This window comes from Talpa europaea (assembly GCF_964194135.1).
Source record: "Talpa europaea genome assembly, chromosome: 4".
Classification (NCBI taxonomy): Eukaryota; Metazoa; Chordata; class Mammalia; order Eulipotyphla; family Talpidae; genus Talpa; species Talpa europaea.
Window position 1 is genome coordinate 139,192,157 of NC_140070.1, and position 21,378 is coordinate 139,213,534.

General features: G+C 39.1%; 1 protein-coding gene across 1 annotated transcript in view; it reads right to left on the reverse strand.

The window, feature by feature from the left end:
• The window catches only part of SCAF4 (SR-related CTD associated factor 4), a gene marked incomplete at both ends in the record, with an annotated part of 52,660 nt that extends 31,890 nt beyond the window's left edge, over window positions 1-20,770 (reverse strand). The window contains 4 exons of the mRNA XM_084231936.1: window positions 483-644; window positions 2,100-2,144; window positions 2,682-2,765; window positions 20,741-20,770. Coding sequence (XP_084088062.1) covers window positions 483-644; window positions 2,100-2,144; window positions 2,682-2,765; window positions 20,741-20,770 — 321 coding nt within the window. The remainder of the gene's footprint in view (window positions 1-482; window positions 645-2,099; window positions 2,145-2,681; window positions 2,766-20,740) is intronic.
• Between the last annotated feature and the right edge of the window lie 608 nt (window positions 20,771-21,378).

Sequence of the window (21,378 nt, forward strand, 5' to 3'; positions counted from 1 at the left end):
CTTTATCGCTTACTATTCAGAGTAGGCTTAACAGTATATTAAATATTTCTCCCACCTTTTAGAACTCAATTATTATGTTTATAATATTTTCCTTTATAGTACATGGTAAAATCAGTTATACAGACAAGAAATTAAATATTATAATGTGACTGCTAATGAGTACCATTTTTGCTCTATATGCTAAAAAAAGGCCATCAATTTTTGGTCTCCTCTTTCTGACTTTCTCTACTTCAGAATTTCTTTTCTCAAGTCAATCACTCCAACAATGAATGTCTTCTTTAAAGTAAGATGGTGCTCCTTTCAGATTTCAACAGTACAATTCTGAAGAACTTCCCAATAAATGAGAAGACCACTACTTGACTCTATGTAGTAAAACAGCAGACCAAAACAGTAGACTTAAAATATCTAATACACATTTTGAATATATTTAAATATAAAGATAAAACAAAAGAATACAAGTTTTAATTTAAAAATAATTATACCTTATCTTCAGATGGACAAAGATATAAATATTGGAATGTGGCGGTTATATTTTTAGAGAATCTTGGCCCAAAAACATCTTTATCAGTTCCAAACTGATGACGAGACTGTCGTACAATTGAGTCGATTACATACAATCCTGGAACCTTATATTCTGGCTTGCACTACAAAAATAAAGATGTGAAATCAGTATAAAAAATGCAACATCATAATCTGATACTCTTTGGTCTCATCACTCTTATGAAATTCTATCTAGTGGTTGTTTCTATTTCAAGCGTGTCAAATTTCACACAGATCTATACATTACTAGCACTCTCTTGATACTTCAGATCCCCAATATTTTACTTTTCTCTGATCCGCTCCTCCCCACACATAACTACCCAGAATCAATACTACTTTACCAATCCCTAAGCCACTTCTACACAAATCATCATATAAAAGTCTCTACGTCAACTCATCCTTCTCAAAATTAATTTACCTTTTAAAATTATCAAAAAAGATAATTTTAAGAACATATCAATTTTAATTCTCTTAAATTATAGTACCGGAGAAATAAAAATTCAAAGGAAAGATAGTTTTTGAAGTAGCAAATCGACATGATAATAAGAACAGAGAAACAGACATCTACATACATTTCTGGTAGTACAACCTTACAGAAGTTAATCTGGCAATAAAACAAAACTTTATTTGATCTAACAATTCTACACCTAGAAATTTACCGTAAGGAAAATACTTAAGGTTCTTATTTTTTTCTACAAGGCTAGCCAGTGAAATGTTGTCTAAAAAGTAAAAAATATCAGAAATACTCAAACGTCAACAGGGAACTGGCTCAGTAAATCACGGGAAAATCATGCAATGGAGTATTTTGCAGATTTTATGATAAATTTAGAGGGGAAAGGAGGTCATTAATCAGTATCTCTCTGTTCTCTTATAAATATGCATGTGTTTACAAAATGAGCAAATGCAAATGTAAATATTTACATTAATTTGGGATGGCATATATATAGGTAACTTATTTCCATGAAAATCTTTAGTGACCACCTTTTATGTGTTTAGGATTTGAGCTTGAAATCCTCTCTCTCAGCCAGTATCCAAAGGCCATGGATCAGAAACATTTCCACACACTTTAGTATGTACTACATGGCACAACTCCAGGTTGGGGGAGAAGATGAAGATAAACACGTTAAGAGTCTGAGTTCTCAGACCTCTACTAAGATTTGTGCTAATCACAGTCAAGAGACAATGTACATTTGTAGAACCCCAAAATGGTGTAATTATGGTAAGGGCAGAGAAAAGCTGGAAAATTTTTACAAAGTGATTTTATTTGCATACTTCAAGACGAGTTCAATGTCAACAGAGTAGACAGGGCAAACAGCAGAGAAGGCACATCAGGCTCAGGGACGAGCCCTGAACAGGAGACAAGAAACGCCTGTTCAGTGCCTATCTCCGAGTAAGTGCTCGAGCAACAGTACTGCTATTAAAAAGCCATTAAAAAGAACCTCTAGGGGCAACTTTTTGCAGAATGGCTTCAGAAGGAAGCACACAAATTATTTTTTTACAAAGCAAATCACAAACACAGATCACAAGCAAAAAGAGATAATAATGAAATGGATAATTACCTTTTTGATGAACTTTTCTACTATCTGAACTACATGCTTATAAAGCTGTAAAGAATTAAGAGAAAATTACTCTCCAGTTTACATATTTTTACACTTTCTGTAATGTAATTAGAAAATACTTGTAACCTTGAAATTTGCACAATTTGAATAATTTCAAGATAAATGATACATGAGACATAACCAGTCCACAACTGAAAAACCTTAACAAATCCAAAAATTATAATTAAAAACTACAAAAATTCCCTCAAACACAATGTGCTTTTCTTAGATTTTTTAACCCATAAACCTTTGTAAATTAGTGTATGACAGAGATAATAATGGAACTAGAACAAGTTAGTTTATAAAGTGAGTCACTTATTTAGGTGTAATCTTGTAAGCAATTCATTTCAGAAGGTAACTTTTTCTTCTTTAAATAAACTTGAAATTAATACTCAGTTGATTTATTGAAGATATTTTAAGTGAAATATATTATCACACATCTTCAGCAACTAAAGTGCTCTTCGATTTAGGCCTGAACTAATATAAATTTAACAATAACATTTTCAAAATCTTTCAACTTTAATGTGTTTATTTTGCTTTTACCTTAATAGCTTTAATAGCAGCTTTCGTGATAAGAATCATCTTGGCTCGAGAGATGGGAGGTTTCATATCCATAAGTGAAAAGAGCTTAAAAAAAACAAAAGGGCAAACATTTTAATTGAAGGTAAAAATTAGAGATCAATTACCTATTTTTACAGGATATCTGCAATCTATTACCTAAATAACAAACACCTGGGACTAAGTTTAACAATTTGGCTAGCAAAGAGAAATGAAGAGCCTTCCCACAAACCTACAATGGTAAAAGATCATCTTCAAAATAGCAAAAGAAAAAAAAGGTAAAAACACACGAAAACATAATACCTATAACCTATAATAAACTTCACTGAAGAACTCAAAGATGATTTGAATGGAAACAAACACATCATGCTCCTGGACTAAAAGTGACAATAGCATGACGCCTTACTTATTGCTAATCTCAATCTTAATCTCACAGATTCTGGAGGGTTTCAAATAGTTCAAAGGCTTATTTGGAGAAACACATGCATTATACCAGGCGAAAATTTTAAATGTGATTGTAAAACTGAAATTTACAATTTGATTTAGTCAAGAATAAAAGTGACACAACAGTATCATCACAGTAATTCCAACAATCAGGAGCGCCCCAGGAAACTACAGATAACAATAATTTCAGATAAGGAAATTAACACCAGATATGAAAATTAATACAAGAACCAGATACTATTTAAGCAGAGAAAAGAAGAACTGTTCCCTAAATAATTTAAGATACAGAATATGGAAGAAATACAAATTATTAACACAGGAATTCATGGAAAAAGGGGATTCTTTAAAAAGTAAAGTCATGGTTCTTTACAATGTATAAAGTCATGTTCTTTATAATGAAAATTTTCTGAGAATACTAATTAAAAAATTAGAAAGGGGGCCTCCCCAGTGGCGCAGCGGTTGAGCGCTGGGTTGCGAAGCTGCCCGCAGCCTCTGCGGCGCCGGTTCGATCCCCGGCTGCTCCCCAGCCACCGGAGGAGGGTCCCACATGGCGCGCAGACCTCTCCTGCCGCCCGCTGCTCCCCTCAGCAGTGTACTTCGGTCCTTCTGCCTGCTCTGCTCCCCGCTCTGGCTCTGGTGAATTCTCTCACCCTCCCACGCTTCTGACTGTACCCAGTGCATGTATAAACAAACAAACAAACAAATAAATAAATAAAGCATGCCTCTATTTAAAAAAAAAAAAAAAAAAAATTAGAAAGGAAGTAGTAATCTCTTACATTATATAAACCAAAGATAAACTAAGAAATCATTTAAATATTTCAACTTAAACACAAATTCTGAAAATATCAACAATGCATGAAATGTATAGTACGCATTTTACAAAGGCTTATTTTTTTTTATTTTTTTTTATAAATTTTATTGTTATATTCCCCATACAATTGCAGCCCCCCCATTCTGACCCCAATCCCTCCCCTCCCGCCCCCGCCCCCCTAAAAGTGTCTCTGGTTCATAGTTTTTTGTTGATTTTGATTTTCACTTTCTTATAGTTATTCATTTTCCTGGTCCCTTATTTAAGTTTTCTAGATTCAAAGGCTTATTCTAACCATTCTAAAGTTAAAAAATGTATTGACTATTATTGTTGTATTTCCTTCTCTGTAACCTTAAAACAGAGAAAGGGGATGCAAAGTTTATACATGGAAGAAAGATCAACAGATGGGAACTACTTCTCTGACCATTAAAAGCTCAGGGAAATCATGTTTTAATGAAGCCTAAACCAGAGCTAATGTTCATTTATGATTTCAGTAGTAAAGCAACAACAGACAACTGAGCACACTAGACAAGTATATCTTTTGATTTTACACTTTATATTTAAATACATTAACTAACAAATTCTGTTAAACCTGTTTTGCGATGATACTCAAAAGGGTTATATCTGTTGTGGATGATGGCTAGGGAAAGGATCTGCACCAAAATTTGTTGATCCTAAAGTTCCAAGTCCTACTAGCATACTCATACCCTTAAACAATGCTGCTTACTGATGAAATACATGGAGAGATCATTAATTCGGAAAGGCAGTACAGATAATAATACCAAGCAGGCATCTGTGCTTGGATCATGTATCTATGTATCATAATGATTCACGAATAATGGCAAAAGATACTTAATTTGGGATGCCCACTGGCAGAGACTTCAGGAAGAGACCAGGATATGGATTTGAACACAGGAGACAGTCCAGTTTAGAAATTGAAAGTTACAGAATAAAAAAGAGAAAGAACTTGTAGTAAGAAGGCAATCAAGAGCACACACCTAGCAAGGGTATACTAACAATTCCAATGTGAGGGTTGCCAAAATGAACACCAACATGACAACATGACAGAACATGGGCTTGACAATTAACTGCCCGGGAAATTCTGTGAGAGCTATAGCTGTTTCTTCATTTGTGAAATCGTAATAATAACCCCTTACTTATTTGGGAAAATTGAAAAATTGAAGAATACAGACAATACATGTAAAAGTACTTAAAGCAACACACAGTACAAGATACGCAAAAGATATTAATTATTATTACCACTACATATAATTTTGTGCACAAAAGAAAATTCTGGTAATAATTCACTGTTTTTCAAACTGGACTGAAATACATTAGATTACTACTAAGAATTTAATGAGTGTGACAGAACTTTAGTGGACTACAGTAAAAAATAAAAGAGCATTGCACAAATACTGTGGTGAACTCAGTTGTGGAGGGGGGTGGCAAAAAAACATAAAAAGCTATGATTCAGAGAAAAATTTGAAATGTTTTTTTCCTTTGCCTTTTTTTTTCTTAGGAGTGAAGAAAATAAAGCCCAAACTAATTATAAAAGCTTGGATTCCAAAGCCACTGATAAAGTTCTTATGGATAAACCATGGGACAAAAAAGTTGGGAAAAAATTTCGTATTTTTTCAATCAAGTTAGGATATACATAGTAGTAGATGCAAAGTAGAAAAGGGGGTAAAAATCATTTGGGCTTTAGTTATTTCTGACCAAAATCCAACCTCAGCCAACCTATCTCAAGGGAAAAACCTATTACCTTTATATAGAAATCTGAATACTATAAAATTTAATATAGTGTCAACAAACTACTAGTGAAAAATAAACGAGGTACTGTTATCTAATTCAGAGACTCAGAAAGAACTGGTTTTAAATCTTGGTCCATCCATGTACACGATTCTGGGAAAATCACTTAACCTCTCAAAAATGTAGCATCCTCATAAATAAGATATATTGTTATTGGCTTTATATGGATCAAGAAGAGTTCAATTAGCTTTTGTATGTAGAGTGACTGGTATAGCACCTGCATCATGACAAGTCCTCAACAAACATCAGGCACAGCACTCTCCCTGCTATTACAGCCTACAGTCATAATGAACATAAACTGCTAAAGAAGGTACTGAAAACCATAAAATGTTCTTATATAGAAAGCAGCAGCAGCAGGTCCCAAAACATACAAGAGCCCTTAGGAAGAGTAAGTATAATAGGGAAAACATACTTGCCAGCAACAAACAGAAGTTTGACTTTTTTACTCTGTCACTAGCCAAGTGACTATGAGAAAGCCTGAATATGAACACTGTACTGCTGTGAGAGAGAGATATACACCCACACATATGTAGACAAAGTGGTCTATAAATTATGAAGAATCATTCATCAAGATCACTTACCGATAGAGTTTCAAGAGCAGGTAAGGAATGTGAGAACACTGGGGTTGTGTCATCTGTAGACTTCAGTGTGTGGGGAGATTGATAGTCACAGTAATATGTAGTCTGTTATTTACTAACAGTCTAAACTTTGATAGGTCTAACTTTAATTTGAAAAAGGGACTGACAACCCTCACCTCACCTCACCTCACCTCACCTCACCTCACCTCATTAAACTGTTAGGACTAAATGAGGTAACATACAAAAAAGTCTTAGCCCAGTAACTGACATATAATTGACTCAGTAATTGAGCTTATACAATGCCCACAGAAAGTTTACACACACGCACCAAGTTTTAATTTTTTGTTACAATTTACTATGACACCATACCTTTTTTGTATTACATCTACTATTCAAATGCTGCATTAGACATCTTTCCTGAAGTGAAAATACAATAGTACCAAAGACTTTAAAAAGCTGGATAGCATCTTAGTACCTAAACCAGTACTTATACATACCAAATTCAGAATCACTTTTTACAATGTATCTGGCAGATTTCCTCTAGTGACAAGACCTAATAACTCATAATGAATCAGCTTCAATGGCTATAGCAGTCTTCTTTGTACTGATCCCAACCCTCTTCTGATACCTTCCTCTCCTCTTTCAGTTCTTCCTCTAGAGAACAGAACAATATTGATCTTTCTTACATGATGAAATATTTAATGCTAACTAAGCATGTTTCCTCCTTTCAGTCTTCAGCTATTAGCTAAGCAATGTTTTCTAGATCTGACTATCCTGGTTAGTTCTCTTTAAATATTATATCCCAAAATGGACAGGGTTCAGATGTATTATCAATGAATTGTCTTTTGTCTTAGTTTCCTATTTCTGCAGTAACATCTTACCATAAAATTAGTAGCTTTAAACAATATAAATTTATTATAGTTTTTGAGGTCAGAATCTCACTAGTCGAAAGTAAAAAAGGTGTAGGCAGAATATTACTTCTGGATGCTCTAGCCTTTTCCAGCCTCTACTGGGTGCCTACACCCCCACTTTGACTCCTGGTCTTTTTCTCCACTTGCAAAGCTAGCAGTGTAGTATCTTTTCTCCTCTGTGACCTATGTCACATCATTTTTTTTTCTGGCTGCTATTTGTATAAGGATTCTTCGGTATCCAAGGGGCTCATCTGGATAATGCTGGGTAGTCAACCAATCTCAACTAGCATGACTTCATTAAGTCTCTTTGCCACGTAAGGTAATAGTCATAGGTTCTTTTTTTTTTTTTTAAAGATTTATTTATTTATTTACACAAGCACTGGGTACAGTCAGAAGCGTGAGAGAATTCACCAGAGCCAGAGCAAGGGAGCAGAACAGGCAGACAGACGAAATACACTGCTGAGGGGAGCAGCGGGCGGCAGGCGAGGTATGTGCGCCATGTGGGACCCTAGCCCTGCAGCCGGGGATCGAACTGGCGCTGCAGAGGCTGCGGGCAGCTTCGCAACCCAGCGTTCAACCGCTGCGCCACCAGGGAGGCCCGGTCATAGGTTCTTGGATTCACAATGTGGAGGTCTTGGGCCTCCCTGGGCAGCACAAGTTAAAGTCAGCGCTATCAGGCCATCACCAGCCACTGCAGCATGAGTTTGATCCCCAGCTGGGGAGCGGACCCACATGGCCCAGCAGGCCTCTCCTGTCTCACCCGCTGCTCCCCTCAGCAGTGTATTTCAGTAGATCCGCCTATTCTGCTCCCCACTCTGTCTCTGGTGAGTCCCCTCACCCCCCGCACCCCTGGCCTATACCCCAGTTTTTCTACGCATAAATAAAAATAAATCTTTAAAAAATGTGGAGTTCTTGGAGGAAAGGAGCATTACTTATTTTTTAAAATACATAATTCGTTCTCATATCCACAATCAACTGAAACCCTCAAAGTATTTTCATTGAAATTTCTATAGAAATGAATTCTTCATGTTGACTTCATGTTGGTTTCTGACAGTTATTTTAATGTACTTAGGTAGTCTGGAAATCATTTTTCTGCTATTTGATGTAGCAATTATTCCAATCAGCTTGTATATTTTATGAACTTTCCTCCAAACTTAATGGTTTTTTAAAAAATTAAAAAGAACAGGTCCTACTTGTAGGATGACAATATCTGATACTCTTTGGACACCATCAGTCAGCTAAAATTCAATGAATACTCTCATCCTGCCTGTATTTTTCTAATTTACCCATGATGAAATCATGTCAAACATCCTTCTGAATCACTTGACATATAGTCCTCACCAGACAAAACACTTCACAAAGTTTAATTTTTAGCCTGTAATAAAATGCTAGCAGATCTCTTCTGGCTCCCAGTGAGCAAAAATTTTTACAGATTCATGAAACCGTCTAACAGTATGGCAGAGAGCAAAGTTATTGCCACTAAGGCTACAATTTCTAGAATATGCCTTTTCCTACTTCTTAAAATTGAGCTGTCAAGATAATGAAAAGAATCGGGTTACACATCAGCCTAAGGAATTTTTCATCTTTGTATCTCTAAAACAAATTTCCTTTCACAATCTTTCAATGCGATACTTACCCCTACCTTTCTTCCCTATACTTTAGGATTTTTAGTTTTGTTTTATAATTGAATTATACTGATTATATACAATATCCCCTCCTTTGCTATTATGACCTGCAGAATGAGAAAATGTGCCATAAGCTCCTATTCTTAGTATCTATTACAAAGTTTAAAGAAAAAAATATGTAATATTTACAAAAAGTAGTACATACATTCACAGCGACAGTTTGTTACTCAAATCTTTCTCCTGAGAGCAGATTAACAAAGAATTTTAATGCTGTAGACTTCCTTCCTCTATTCATTTGACCATTTTTTAAAAAAGATTTTATTTTTGTGTAGAAAAACTAGGGTACAGGCTGGAGGTTTGGGGGTGGGGTGAGAGAATTCACCAAGACAGAGTAGGGAGCAGAACAGGCAGATCCATTGAAATTCACTGCTAAAGAGAGCAGCAGGTGAAAAAACGAGGTCTGCTGCACCATATGGGTTAGCTCCCTTGCCAGGGATCGAACTCAGGCCCTTGGCAGTGGTAACTGCTGAGACTTAACCCCTAGGCCAGCAGGGAGGCCTCTCATTTGATTCATTATAACAGACACATTGGCCTCAACTGAATTAAGCATCAAATCCAACATAACTTCAATGTTTATTAATAACATAAACACTTAGCACAAAAAAGTAAAGTTAAAATTTCTTAACAAAAAATAATTAGGAAAAAATTACTCTTAAATAATCTTTCCCACAAAGATGCTTTGTCCATCTAATTACAGCCCAAAGACAACTCCATAAAATACTTATTGATAAAACAGGTAAAGGATAGTTTACAGTTTCCTTAACTGGCATTTCATTTTATGTCTTTAACATAATTTAGCCAAGCTTTGTCTGAGTTAATACAGTCTTAATTTTGGACAATTTAATCTAATGGGGAGTGGGGGAGGGCGGACAAGCTAGCCACAAGTTAAAGGAGTATCAGTACGCCATTCTGCCTCCAAGAACACTATGTATGGGTTAATACAACACAAACAGTTAGACACAGTGAAACTGAAAAAACGTACAGAGGAAAGTAACTCAATTAACAAAAGAAACCCTAATAGCCAACTGATGAACTGAGAAAAAATGTTCAACCTTACCAAATACTCAAAGTACAAATTACAACAATCATTCATTTACATAATTGGCATGAGTGTAGACAAGCAAAGAGGGCACTCTCCTGATGAGATTTGATGGGTAAGTTTTTAATTTCAGAGGTAAAATATAAAACTATAGCTATCCAAGAACCAAAAAGGTCCAAATCTTTTAAACAAATTCCATTTATGTAAGTTTATCTAAGACAATAATCAATTGCTCTCAAATTTTCCATAATGGGCCTCCCTAGTGGTGCAAGGGGTTAAGACACAACCTATGAAGCTATCCTGTGTCACTGGCACAGCAGACCTCTCCTGACTTGCCCTCTGCTCCCCTCAGCAGTGTATTTCAGTCATTTTGCCTGTTCTGTTCCCTGCTCTGTCTCTGGTGAGTCCTCTCAGCCCCCACACCTCTGGCCTGTACCCCAGTTCTTGTATGCATAAATAAATCTTAAAATATTTTTCCCATAACTAATGTTTTAAGATCAGAAAATTATAAAGATTGATTATAAAATAATGGGGGTGGGGGAAGACTGAGACACCCTAAAAAATGTTAATGGTATTTAGTGTGCTTATTTTCTAATTTAAATTTTCCTAACTTGCATGAATTTTAAAATAAAAAATTAAATTCTTAACTTAAAAACCTTAGTATATCTACTTGAGACTAAAAAATGCATTTCTCCAACTTTTGATTACAAATGCCATACATATATAGAATTGTCATTAGCTACAATGTGTCCATGGAGTAAATCTTATCTTTGAAGTAATTATGTTTAAATCATTGGCTTATAAATCTTTAGTAAAACTTTCTAGTTATTGAAACAAATTTTTAGTAAAAAATTGTTTCTTTAAATCCTTACATTTAAATCCTTTAAATCCTTGTAATAACTGAAGTTCTATGGATATAAAATCCAAAGCTGGGAAATCACTGTTTTGTAATTTATTTCCATGTAAATTCCATTTACTTTCCACTGGGTGAAATCCTTTGAAACACAAATGTTTATCAATTTTCCATTTGCTCCTTTTCACTTGCTCAGGAAACAGGCCAAGAGGTGATTTTCGGAAAATCCAAATGTTTTATCCACACCACTGCTCTAGTTAACTAGCACAGATGCCAGACCTCAAAATCATTTTTAAGGTACATCACTAGCAAACTGTCCCCTGCAGAGTTGGCTATAAAACATTTTTGTGAATTCAGTATCTCCTCTACTACACTATAATTCTAAATAAAAATCGGTTCCAGGATATAAAAACATTTGATTAGAAGGAAAATAAAATTATTCCGTACTTTATACATTTTATTTATACTCAATTATTTCCACAAAGGTTGTGATTATTGGACCTATGCACAAGCATGGGATTAAAATAAAAATGTGAGCACTTATAAAATTCCCAATTACGGTATTTTAGTAAAAAGTACAATGCATAAAAGCATCTTAAAATTTAAACATTAATTGTATCTACTGCATTACTGTGGATTACTTACAAACTGGGATGTCATAAACCCCTTCCAAAAGCATATTCTATTTTGACTGTGCACGTACTACTAACGGTTAAAGGTTGCTCAGTGAGTCCTTTTCCCTCACAAACAAGAGTAGCGGCTAAAAAAAACTTTAGAGCAGCCAAGTGGGGCTCTGACAGGCTCTTACAGGACTAAGTAAAATCTCAGACTGTCATTTCTACTGTGTGACCTCAGACAAGTCACATCGCCTCTCCAGTCACTTTTAAAATGGAAAAGAACACAAAGGCAGGCAGGCGGGCAGGCAGGCAAGTTGGCCTACACACATACAAACAACTAACCCAGTTGATTGGTATTGAATGAGCAAATGCAGAATTCCTTTCCTGTCCTTTTCCTGAACTATCCTCAAAGGATTATTTCCTAAAATAACACATAAAAACTAAAGATAGCTTTTACATGAATCTAGGATTGACAAAGTAATTTACAGAGCCACCCAGTAACTACTAGGTAATTTGTCATTTTGGTAGAAAATTAGATCAAGCAACAAAAAATGAAACCGGTATGCTAAAACCTAATGGTTTTGTACTTGTCTTTAAAGAGAATTTAAACCATATACCATAAAATTTACCCCTTTAAAGTATACAGTTCTGTGGGTTTTACTATGTTCAAAATTGCGCAACCATCAACACTGCTTAATTCTAGAGTACTTCCATCACTCCAGAAAGAAATCCCATACCCATTTGTAGTCATTCCCATCCCTCCACAACCAATAATCTGTCTCGACGGATTTGCCTATTTTGGACATTGCATATATATATATATATATATATATATATATATATATATACACACACACACACACACATTTTAAAAACCAAACTGTATAAAACATGTTTTTTACACTTACTAAACAGTGGGGAAAGATCTTTATAAAGATTTGAACGTATCACCTGAATTCCAAACTTGAATGTTCTTTCTAAAGCGATCCATCATTCAGCATGGCTTAAGGTGAACTGATATATGACCATTAAAATTTAAAGAACATTTTATCTGTTTCCTAAAGGATTAACATACACATCACAGTAAATTTCCATATTACAGGTTTCCTTTCAGCATGGTATTGATTTCACTTCAGCTAAAATGCAGGTCCCACAAAGTTAAAATGAAGACATAAAGCAGGATACTTTATGGTGAAGTGCATAAGGAACACAGGACACCGCGGCGACAGGTGTACAGACAGCAGTGGCGGTCAGCTGTTGTCCTTTCTGGTAACGGCGTACCTAGAGCGGGGAAACCAGGCTTCCCAGGAGCAGGCAGTGACTGAATTCTCTCTAAAGACTGAATACAAAAACATAATTGACAGTTATCACTGTCAATAACTGTTATCACCATGCACTGGCAAGTCTAAAAAATACTAAGGATAAAATATTCTTTCCCTTAAAAAATATTTCGTTGACCGAGACTCAAGTTTTCATTGTTGTGGCTACTTACTGTTGTGTTTTAACAATATACAAGAATCAAATCTGTACATTGTTTATAAGCATCCTCTAATAAGGTCACCATTCTAAATGGAAGTACATTAGGAAACTCTCCGGTTGTGTGGTCTGTGCCCAAAACCTGCTGATTCGACACAATTGTAGGAGCGTTTCTCCACAGATGTCCAGGAAAGGCTACACCCTCCTCAGGTTCTTCTCCCCAATACCATGGTGACAAGATCAATTCCTGTGTTCAAACAGTTCTTTCAAAATATGAGAACTGTGTACAATTCTTCTTTCCTGATGTTCCCCTCCTGCACTGTAGCTATTCGCAAACAGCCCGAATCAGCCAAAATAAAGACACAGTGAACATAAAAACTGGGGATTCACGAACAAAAACAATGCAGGATGTCATTACTACAAAATAAAAGGTAAGGCAGTTTATATTTACACGTAACTGAAGAAATGCTTACCAAACATAACAGAAACTGTTAATAAATTTTTTGGTGATAACATTTCAGTAAAAATTTATGACTGAGGAGATATCTAAATTAGAATCAATTTTGATAGTATGGGGATTACTAGAAGTGGACTTTTCCTAAAAAAGTAAGAAGTAATCTTAATGTTTATGACTTATTAGTGTATCTACTATTTAGCGTATCGCCTTTTGTAATTTAAAATAAAGTGGAAAAAATGTTCTTTAATGAAATAGCCATGAAGATAAATTTGGTAAATGTGGCTGTAAGTGTTCACTGAACACAAAACGTGAAGATCAACTTTAGCAAGCATTAACGAATAGGCAAAAGTCTTAACTAGAAACTGGAGTTTATTATGACAGATCAACACATACATTAGCTTTTTTTTTTTCAGGGGGGGCGGGTAAATAAAAGGTACTAAAGCAATTTAAAAATATTAGTTAACTATCTTTTTTCATTGTAATATTTGTAACTTGCATGAAGTTTGAGTTTCTCTCTTGATTTCATGATTATTTCCGAAAATATTTTTTTTTGTACAAGTAGGGTATGCCTGTCCTAGATGTCAAATATGTCAGGTACACCATTGCTCCATGGTCTCTTTCTACTGGGATTACTCACCCACATGGATTTATACCAAAAAGTCACCAGTTATCCAAACACAAATTTTAACATGAGATGGCCCTCCACTTTTCACTGAGCTCTTGCTATCCCTTTATTTTTCTCTGTCAAAATGTTGGCTTTTGATTTTTAACTCCACTACGGTTACATAGGATTTCTTGCTGAATTCACTACTCATATGTAGTATTTCAAAGAAATATCAAGGTTTCCATATATTTATCTTCACAAACACCAGCAAAGAGCTCTAACTATAAAAAGCCGTAAAATGTAATCAATAATTCACGCAGATATTGAAAAGGATGAAGGTGACCAATAAGTTATATTAGTTGTAAAATCTTTTTCTCAAAGAAAAAAAAAAATCATGCCAGGACACGATTAATTCCATTTACTAGCATTGATTATAGACATGTTCCCTAGCCTAAGTTCTCAAAAGATTTGGGTACAGTCTAATTCCTAATGCGAATTTATTTCCAACTCTACCTTTTCTATGGTCCAAATGAAACAATCAATATTAACCAAAATTTGAACTGTTAATAAAAAGGTTAACTGCTTATTCTATAAACCTGATAAAACATTGTTTTTAGATCATTTAAGTTTTACGCTAGTGCTCTATAGTAAAAAAAAAAAAAAAAATTCCGCACATTATGTCAAGAAATGTTATGAATCACACTAAAGGATACATCACTTATGTAACAACTTTTTTCCTACCATATTATCAAGGTATATTTATTTGTTTGTTTGTTTTAAAAAAGATTTATTTATTTATACAAGAACTGGGGTACAGGCCAGATATGCAGGAGAGTGAGAGGATTCACCAGAGCCAGAGCAGGGAACGAAACAGCCAGACTGATGACATACACTGCTGAGGGGAGCGGTGGGCGAGACAGGAGAGGTCTGCCCCGCCATGTGGGTAACTCCCTGGGCGGCCAGGAATCAAACCGGCACTGCAGTGGCTGCAGACAGCTTCACAGCGCTGTGCTCAACCAGCGGGGCCACCGGGGAGGCCCTCAAGGCATATTTAAAGTGAGCTTTGAATCTGCACAGAAATCTACAGAAAAGTTACCTGGAATGCTTAATTTCACTTGTGATCCATTGATCCACGGCATAAGAGAACCACATACAATTTGTATACGCAAAATTTGTATTTGTAAAAACAAACCACTCCCTCATCCCCCAAAACACACACACTAACTACCACTTTGTCAACTTTCTATTAGGTAGTTCTATCTCCTGCATTGTTTCACGAGATTTATAAGCCAATTTTCCTCCATATCATGTCCTTATCATGTGTCCAAGTAATTTTTTCTGAAACAAAATACAAAATGATAGGCTAGGGAGGGGGATATGTTCAACAAGAACATCAGTGGCAAATGTTGCCAGACAAACTTCTAAAGAGCCAGCTTTATTCCAATCAACATAAAGTCAGACCTTATTGTTGGAGACAAGCGATTCTCTGAGAATCAAGAGAGAGCAGAGGAGTAACTATGACTTTTAATATCCAAAACTCCTGTGATGAAAGCATAACATGGTCAAATGAGACAAGAGAAACATCCAATTTTACTTCAACCACTGGTCTCTGTACATCTTTCAACTCTGTCAACTATTTCAACTTTCTCTACTTTTCTAAATAGATTTTTCAAATAAAAGATCAAAAACAAAAGATTAACACTGTTATCAAAAGGAAAAAAATGTATCACAGCCATAACAATTTCCAGTGGGGGGCCTCCCAGGTGGTGCAGCAGTTGAGCGCTGGGTTGCAAAGCTGCCCGCAGCCTCAGCGGCGCCGGTTCGATCCCCGGCCACCAGAGGAGGGTCCCACATGGCGGCAGACCTCTCCTGCCGCCCGCTGCTCCCCTCAGCAGTGTACTTCGGTCCTTCTGCCTGCTCTGCTCCCCGCTCTGGTGAATTCTCGCACCCTCCCGCGCTTCTGACTGTACCCAGTGCTTGTATAAATAAATAAAAAATAAATAAATCTTTGGGAAAAAACAAAACAAAACAAAACAAAAAACAATTTCCAGTGGGAAGAGCTAGAGAGCAAGCCCCCCAGCTAAGATAGGGAACTCAACTCTTCCTTCAGGGTAAGACTGACAGCCCAACTGGGTAAGTTGCCAATGTCAATTCCAATACTAAGTAGTCATAAAGCTTAATTTCTGTCTGATTTTAAGATAAAATGAATATAAAAGTAATCATTTTCTTTTTGCATTTCAAAGTAGCATTACATGCATACTACCTCAGCGCTGTGGTTCCCAGAAAGTAATAGCAGGATCCCGGGGGTGGGGGGGCGGGGTGGGAGGATGTGTGTGTATCTAACAAGTGTACAGTAGAGTCTTCCAGAGGCTACCCAATGTGTGTAATTTTGAGACTGAATGAAGCCAATTTGAGAATCCAGGTTTTATAAAATCAAATTTTAACAAGATTTGCAAAAAATGGAAAATAATGTCACTCTTCTCACTAATTTTTTTGGTCAATAATTCTTCATTAAAATGTTATCTATGTTAACATGCAACAGGTTTACTGTTATTTCTAATAAATGCATTCCTCATTTTAAATTTCTAATATGGTGAATGTCAATAAACATAGCCCACACATAGAAAAGCTTTCTGTGGTCATTAACTTTTAAGAATTTAAAGGAGTCAAAAATCTGAAAAGTCTGGTAACAGCTGTCCCACATATACTCTTAGACATACAGACACATGGTTGATGAAAGTTCACTGCAGCTTTTAACAGCAAAAAATGAGAAACGTAAATGTTTTATCAACTAGGAATTCAGATAAATATGGTTTAATCAAATGATGGCACACTACACAGCAGTTAGGAAAAAAAAATATATAGTATTAATGTTTGACATTGCAGAGTATATACTATTTGCCCCTCAGGGCCATCAAAATACAGATTATATATTGTTTATGGGCCACAGTGATTGATATTAAATTCGTTATTTGATCCTGACTAATGGGGGAGGGAGATGAGGGGACAGGAGATGGCAGTAAGAACTTTGTAATACTTTCATTAAAACCCTTAAAATATTATCAACTGTCAATTCTTGTTATATTTTCTCTGCACTTTTTTTGGTACTTTAATTAAATGTCCTAAAATAAAATCACAGATGCTGTAAGAGTTAGAGAAAACTGATTAAAGGCTAAAAATCCAGTCAGTGGAACAAAAAAAAAAAATCCAATCTATATAAACTATTCATTCAACACTTACCAACCTCTTCACCTTAAGGCGCGTATAAACAGCAGGTCACAATTAAGAGTTGGCTGTCCTTGATAATTGATTATTTTTTACTTATCTTTCATCTTTCACAACACTGAACACATTGTCTTGCCACAGAAGTACTCTGGTTAATTTTCTTATCTTAAACTGACCTCTTTTACCTAGGCTTATTTGTTCCTTCCTCTTGTCCACAATTTTGCTCTACATTAACCCACCTACCTTGTTTCTTTAAACTATGCTTTTCTCTACTTCCTCTTTCCCAATATGCTCAAGCTTCTAGTCCCATCCAACAGCCAGTAGGGCTGGAACACCACTTACTAGGGCCAAAACCTTGGATACACAGTCAGCACAGGAAAAATCTAGCACCAGTCCCTAAACTGCTTTCTTCCCTTCATTCTTGAAGCAACTTTTCCCTTGATCCCCTCATAACCAAACCTCTAAAAAAGACTTGACATTTGCTACCTTACTTCCTATGTCCCCCATCATTACCATCCAACTCTAAACTTCACATTCCATTACATCAAAGTTTTAGTGACTTTCACCCTTAATTCCTAATCTGGGACTACTCCCTTGCTGTAATACAAACACATCTTTAGACAGTAATTAAGATGGGGAGAGCTGCATTAGTATTTCAGTTCTGCCATCAGCTAGCAGTGTGTCCTAAGGTGAGTAATTATTCAAGTTCTTTGAAAATACCAGCTTCTTCACCTATAAATGGATGTCTATGCAAGGTTGTAGGAATATTAATTTAGATATATATGAAGTGCCTGACATGCCAAAGATGCTGATTAAATATTAATTTTTTCCCCAATGTTCTCCAGGATATTTCTGAGGGTGACTTCCAGATAGTGCCTCCTCTCTCCGGTTGGTTGCCTCCAAGTTTGAACGTCCTGCATCCCTAACTGCTTGTGCAAAACTTCCAAGACAAAATTCAGCCTGTTCAAAAACCAGTCATATTTTCTTCTATGCTTTTGATGACTGCTTGACTCGTGTTAATGGCATTGCAATCCCCCCGCCCCACCCCGCACACAGAATGTGAGGACAGAAAGTGCTCAGAACCCCATCAGATGTCTATGTTCATGGACCAACGGGCCCACATTCTTCCCCTTCTCCTCGTGCCCACCGCGTTCAGACGATGTCTTTTCCATCTCAGTTCCCCGCCCGCCTGCCCATCTTCCCCAAATTCCTGTCTCCTACAATACATACAGGTCAAACAATGATTTCAGCACACTATTCAAAACCTCCTGTTTGTCAACACCCTAAAAATGGAAGTCAAACACTAGACAAAGGAACTTGTCAGACCCTAACTTATCCATCAGTGTTTTCCAGTTCCCTGCAGAGCTCATTTACTTGTCAGTACTGCTGCCCTTTAATTGCTCTTTCCTACGCCTTCTGACATCCTCAAACTGGTATCTTCTTCCCTTTCTAAGTCTGCACTGATCCCCCATGACCATCCCACCTTACTCTATCAGGGCCCCCAAGCAAGCTGTTTTGTCACAAATTATTTGCCTAAGTATTGTGTGCTCTATTAGACTAGGCTCTTAGGGATCAGAGGTCCTCAGCAGTCCCACAGCATTCAGGACACAGTTCTGTAGAACTCAGTTTGTAAAAAGAGGGTAAGATTTGGGATAGTCAAGGTTACAGGGAACTGACCAATATTACTTCAGGAATGGGGAGAAATAAATGAGAAAATCACTATAAACCTAGCAGGCACAAGAAAATAAATTTCAAAGTCAGACTTTAAAGGCCTGGCTGCTTTTGCAGAAGAAAGTTGGAAATGGCAATGTACACCTATTATAATGTGATTTGTAATTCATAAGACCGGGACTAGAAATAAAAATAATTTAAAGGAGAAAAATGAGCAATAGTAAGAAAATTCTCATTTTATACATTTAAGGTTAAAGTACCTCCTTAATTCCATTTCCTTCTTTCTAAGAGTTAATTATCATTCCTACTTTTGGCTTTTCAAAGTAGAAACTACTGATCACATTTTCCAGAATTAAGAAACTAAGTGTTGAGTATCAACTTCCATAATGCCTATGTCAGGATTAAATAATCCTGATCTTAAGAATATGCCACAAATTCTCTTCATTCACTAAAAAATGCCATTAAAAATATCAGATGAAGTTTTTTTTTTTTAAATCTGGAAGAGAAAAAAGCTTAAATTTTTTAAAAAAATGGCTGTACCATTTGTATAAATTCTCAATCACTCAGCAAGTATGTGCGAAGCACCTGCTATGGAAGGGGAAGGAGGAAAGAACAGAAATTCCCTTCCTTCGTGGAGTCAACATTCCAGTTAACTCTGACTTTAGGAAGCAAAGTCAAGTCCCAATCCCGAAACCTGTGGCACATTATCACATACTCTCTAGCATCAAAAATCAGGAAGTATTTCATGATTTGTAAAAAATCACTACTGAACTTCAGGTGCCACTTTGCAACATCAGCTGTAACTGCTATAGTCAAGACACTTAACGTGCCCCCCAGTTGAGGACAAACCATTTCTAGGATAATTTGTCAATACACGGTCCTCACTGCAGTTCCTGGAGGGTCCCACATTACGACTCTGCAAGTGGAAATTTACAGCGCCTGTTCCAAGCAAACTACAAACTCTCAGGGTGAGATGCATCAAGTTTTGGACCACAGTATCAAGATACTCTGAGGTACCACATGGCTTTTTAAGGGTTGAGCTGATCTTCAGCATTTGAAAAAGGTCATTCGAGCCGACAGGACACGAGTCCCCGTCCTGTCGCTGCCTTCAAGCCACCAGCGGTCAAGCCCCCTCCAATCTATTTTGGTAATCGGTGCGGACTGGGCTCTCCCTAAACGCTCCCGGGAAGACCTGCGAGGAAACCAGAGCGCTCGAGGGCGGCAGGCAGCTTTGTTCCCAGTTTTGGGAGGTTTTCACATGTAAATATCCCCGTAGAAGGGAGCCGGGGCCGCGGCCGGCGGGCGGGCGGGCGGGCGGGGTGCGGGCTGGGGGGCTGGCGGCCGAAGCCGCTTTCCAGCGGGCTCGGGCGGGGCCGAGTTCTCGCCCGTTCAACATTTTGGGTGTCACGTTGGGGCCGCCGACCCCCAAAGCGGGTTAAGTTCACGGCTCGAGATAAGGAGCCGCCCCGTCTCCGGGGCGCCCTCCCCGACTCCGGCCGACCCGGCGCGGGGTCCCGGCGCGGCGGCCCGAGCAACAGGAGAGCCGCGCGGCCCCGCGCCCCGCAGACGCCCCCGCCGCCCCCCGCGCGCCGCCCCCCGCGCCCCTTTCCCAGCCCCGCGAAGCCAATAACGGGGCCGGCGCGGCGGGCGCGAGCGCCGGGCCCTGGAACCGGGCGAAGTTGGCGGCGCGCGGCGGGGGGGGAGGCCGGCGGGGGGCGGGGGGCGCCCCGGGTCGCCGCCCGGGGGGGCCGCCGCGACCTCGGGGGCCACAGGCCGCGCCGCGCAGGCCCCGCGCCGGAGCCGGCAGGAAGCGTCCCCCCGGCGCGGGCTCCACACCGGCGGGAGACGCGCCCCGCGCAGCCCTCACCTCCTGGTTGAAGGCGTTGACGGCGTCCATGTTCGCGCGGCGGCGGCGGCGGGCCCGCCGGGCATAGACTCGCGCCGCGGCGGGCGGGCCGGGAGCCGCGGCCTGGAGGGCGGGGGCGGCGGGCGGGCGGCGGGCCGGGCCGGGCCGGGCAGGAAGCGGCGGCGGCCGAGGCGGGCGGCGGGCGGCGGCGGCGGGCCCCGCTCAGTCCCGCGCGGAGGGTGAGGAAAGAGAGGCGGCGGCGCCGGCGCTGGGCTCCAACATGTCCGTTCGCGGCGGCGGCTGCGCTCTGCGTCTCGCTGGCACGGCCCCGCGCCTCACGCTCCGGCCCACACTGGCCCGGCCGGCGAGCGGGCGGGCCTCTCGCTCCCTCTCGCCAGCGGGATGGCGGCAGCGGCCCGAGTCCACGCCGCGCGGGGCACCCTGGGACGGCTCGGGCCTCCCAGCGCTTCCTGTGCCCGGCGCCCGCCCCGCCCGCGCCGGCCCCGCCCCCCGCGCCGGCCCCGCCCCCGCGCCGCCCCGCGCGCCCGGCGACTGGTGGTGACGCCGCAGCTTTCCCGCCCGCGGCGGCCGCCGGCCCGGGACGCGGCCTGGCTCGGCGGCTGGGCCCGGCCGGGGGCGCCGGAGAGCGCGGGGCCCAG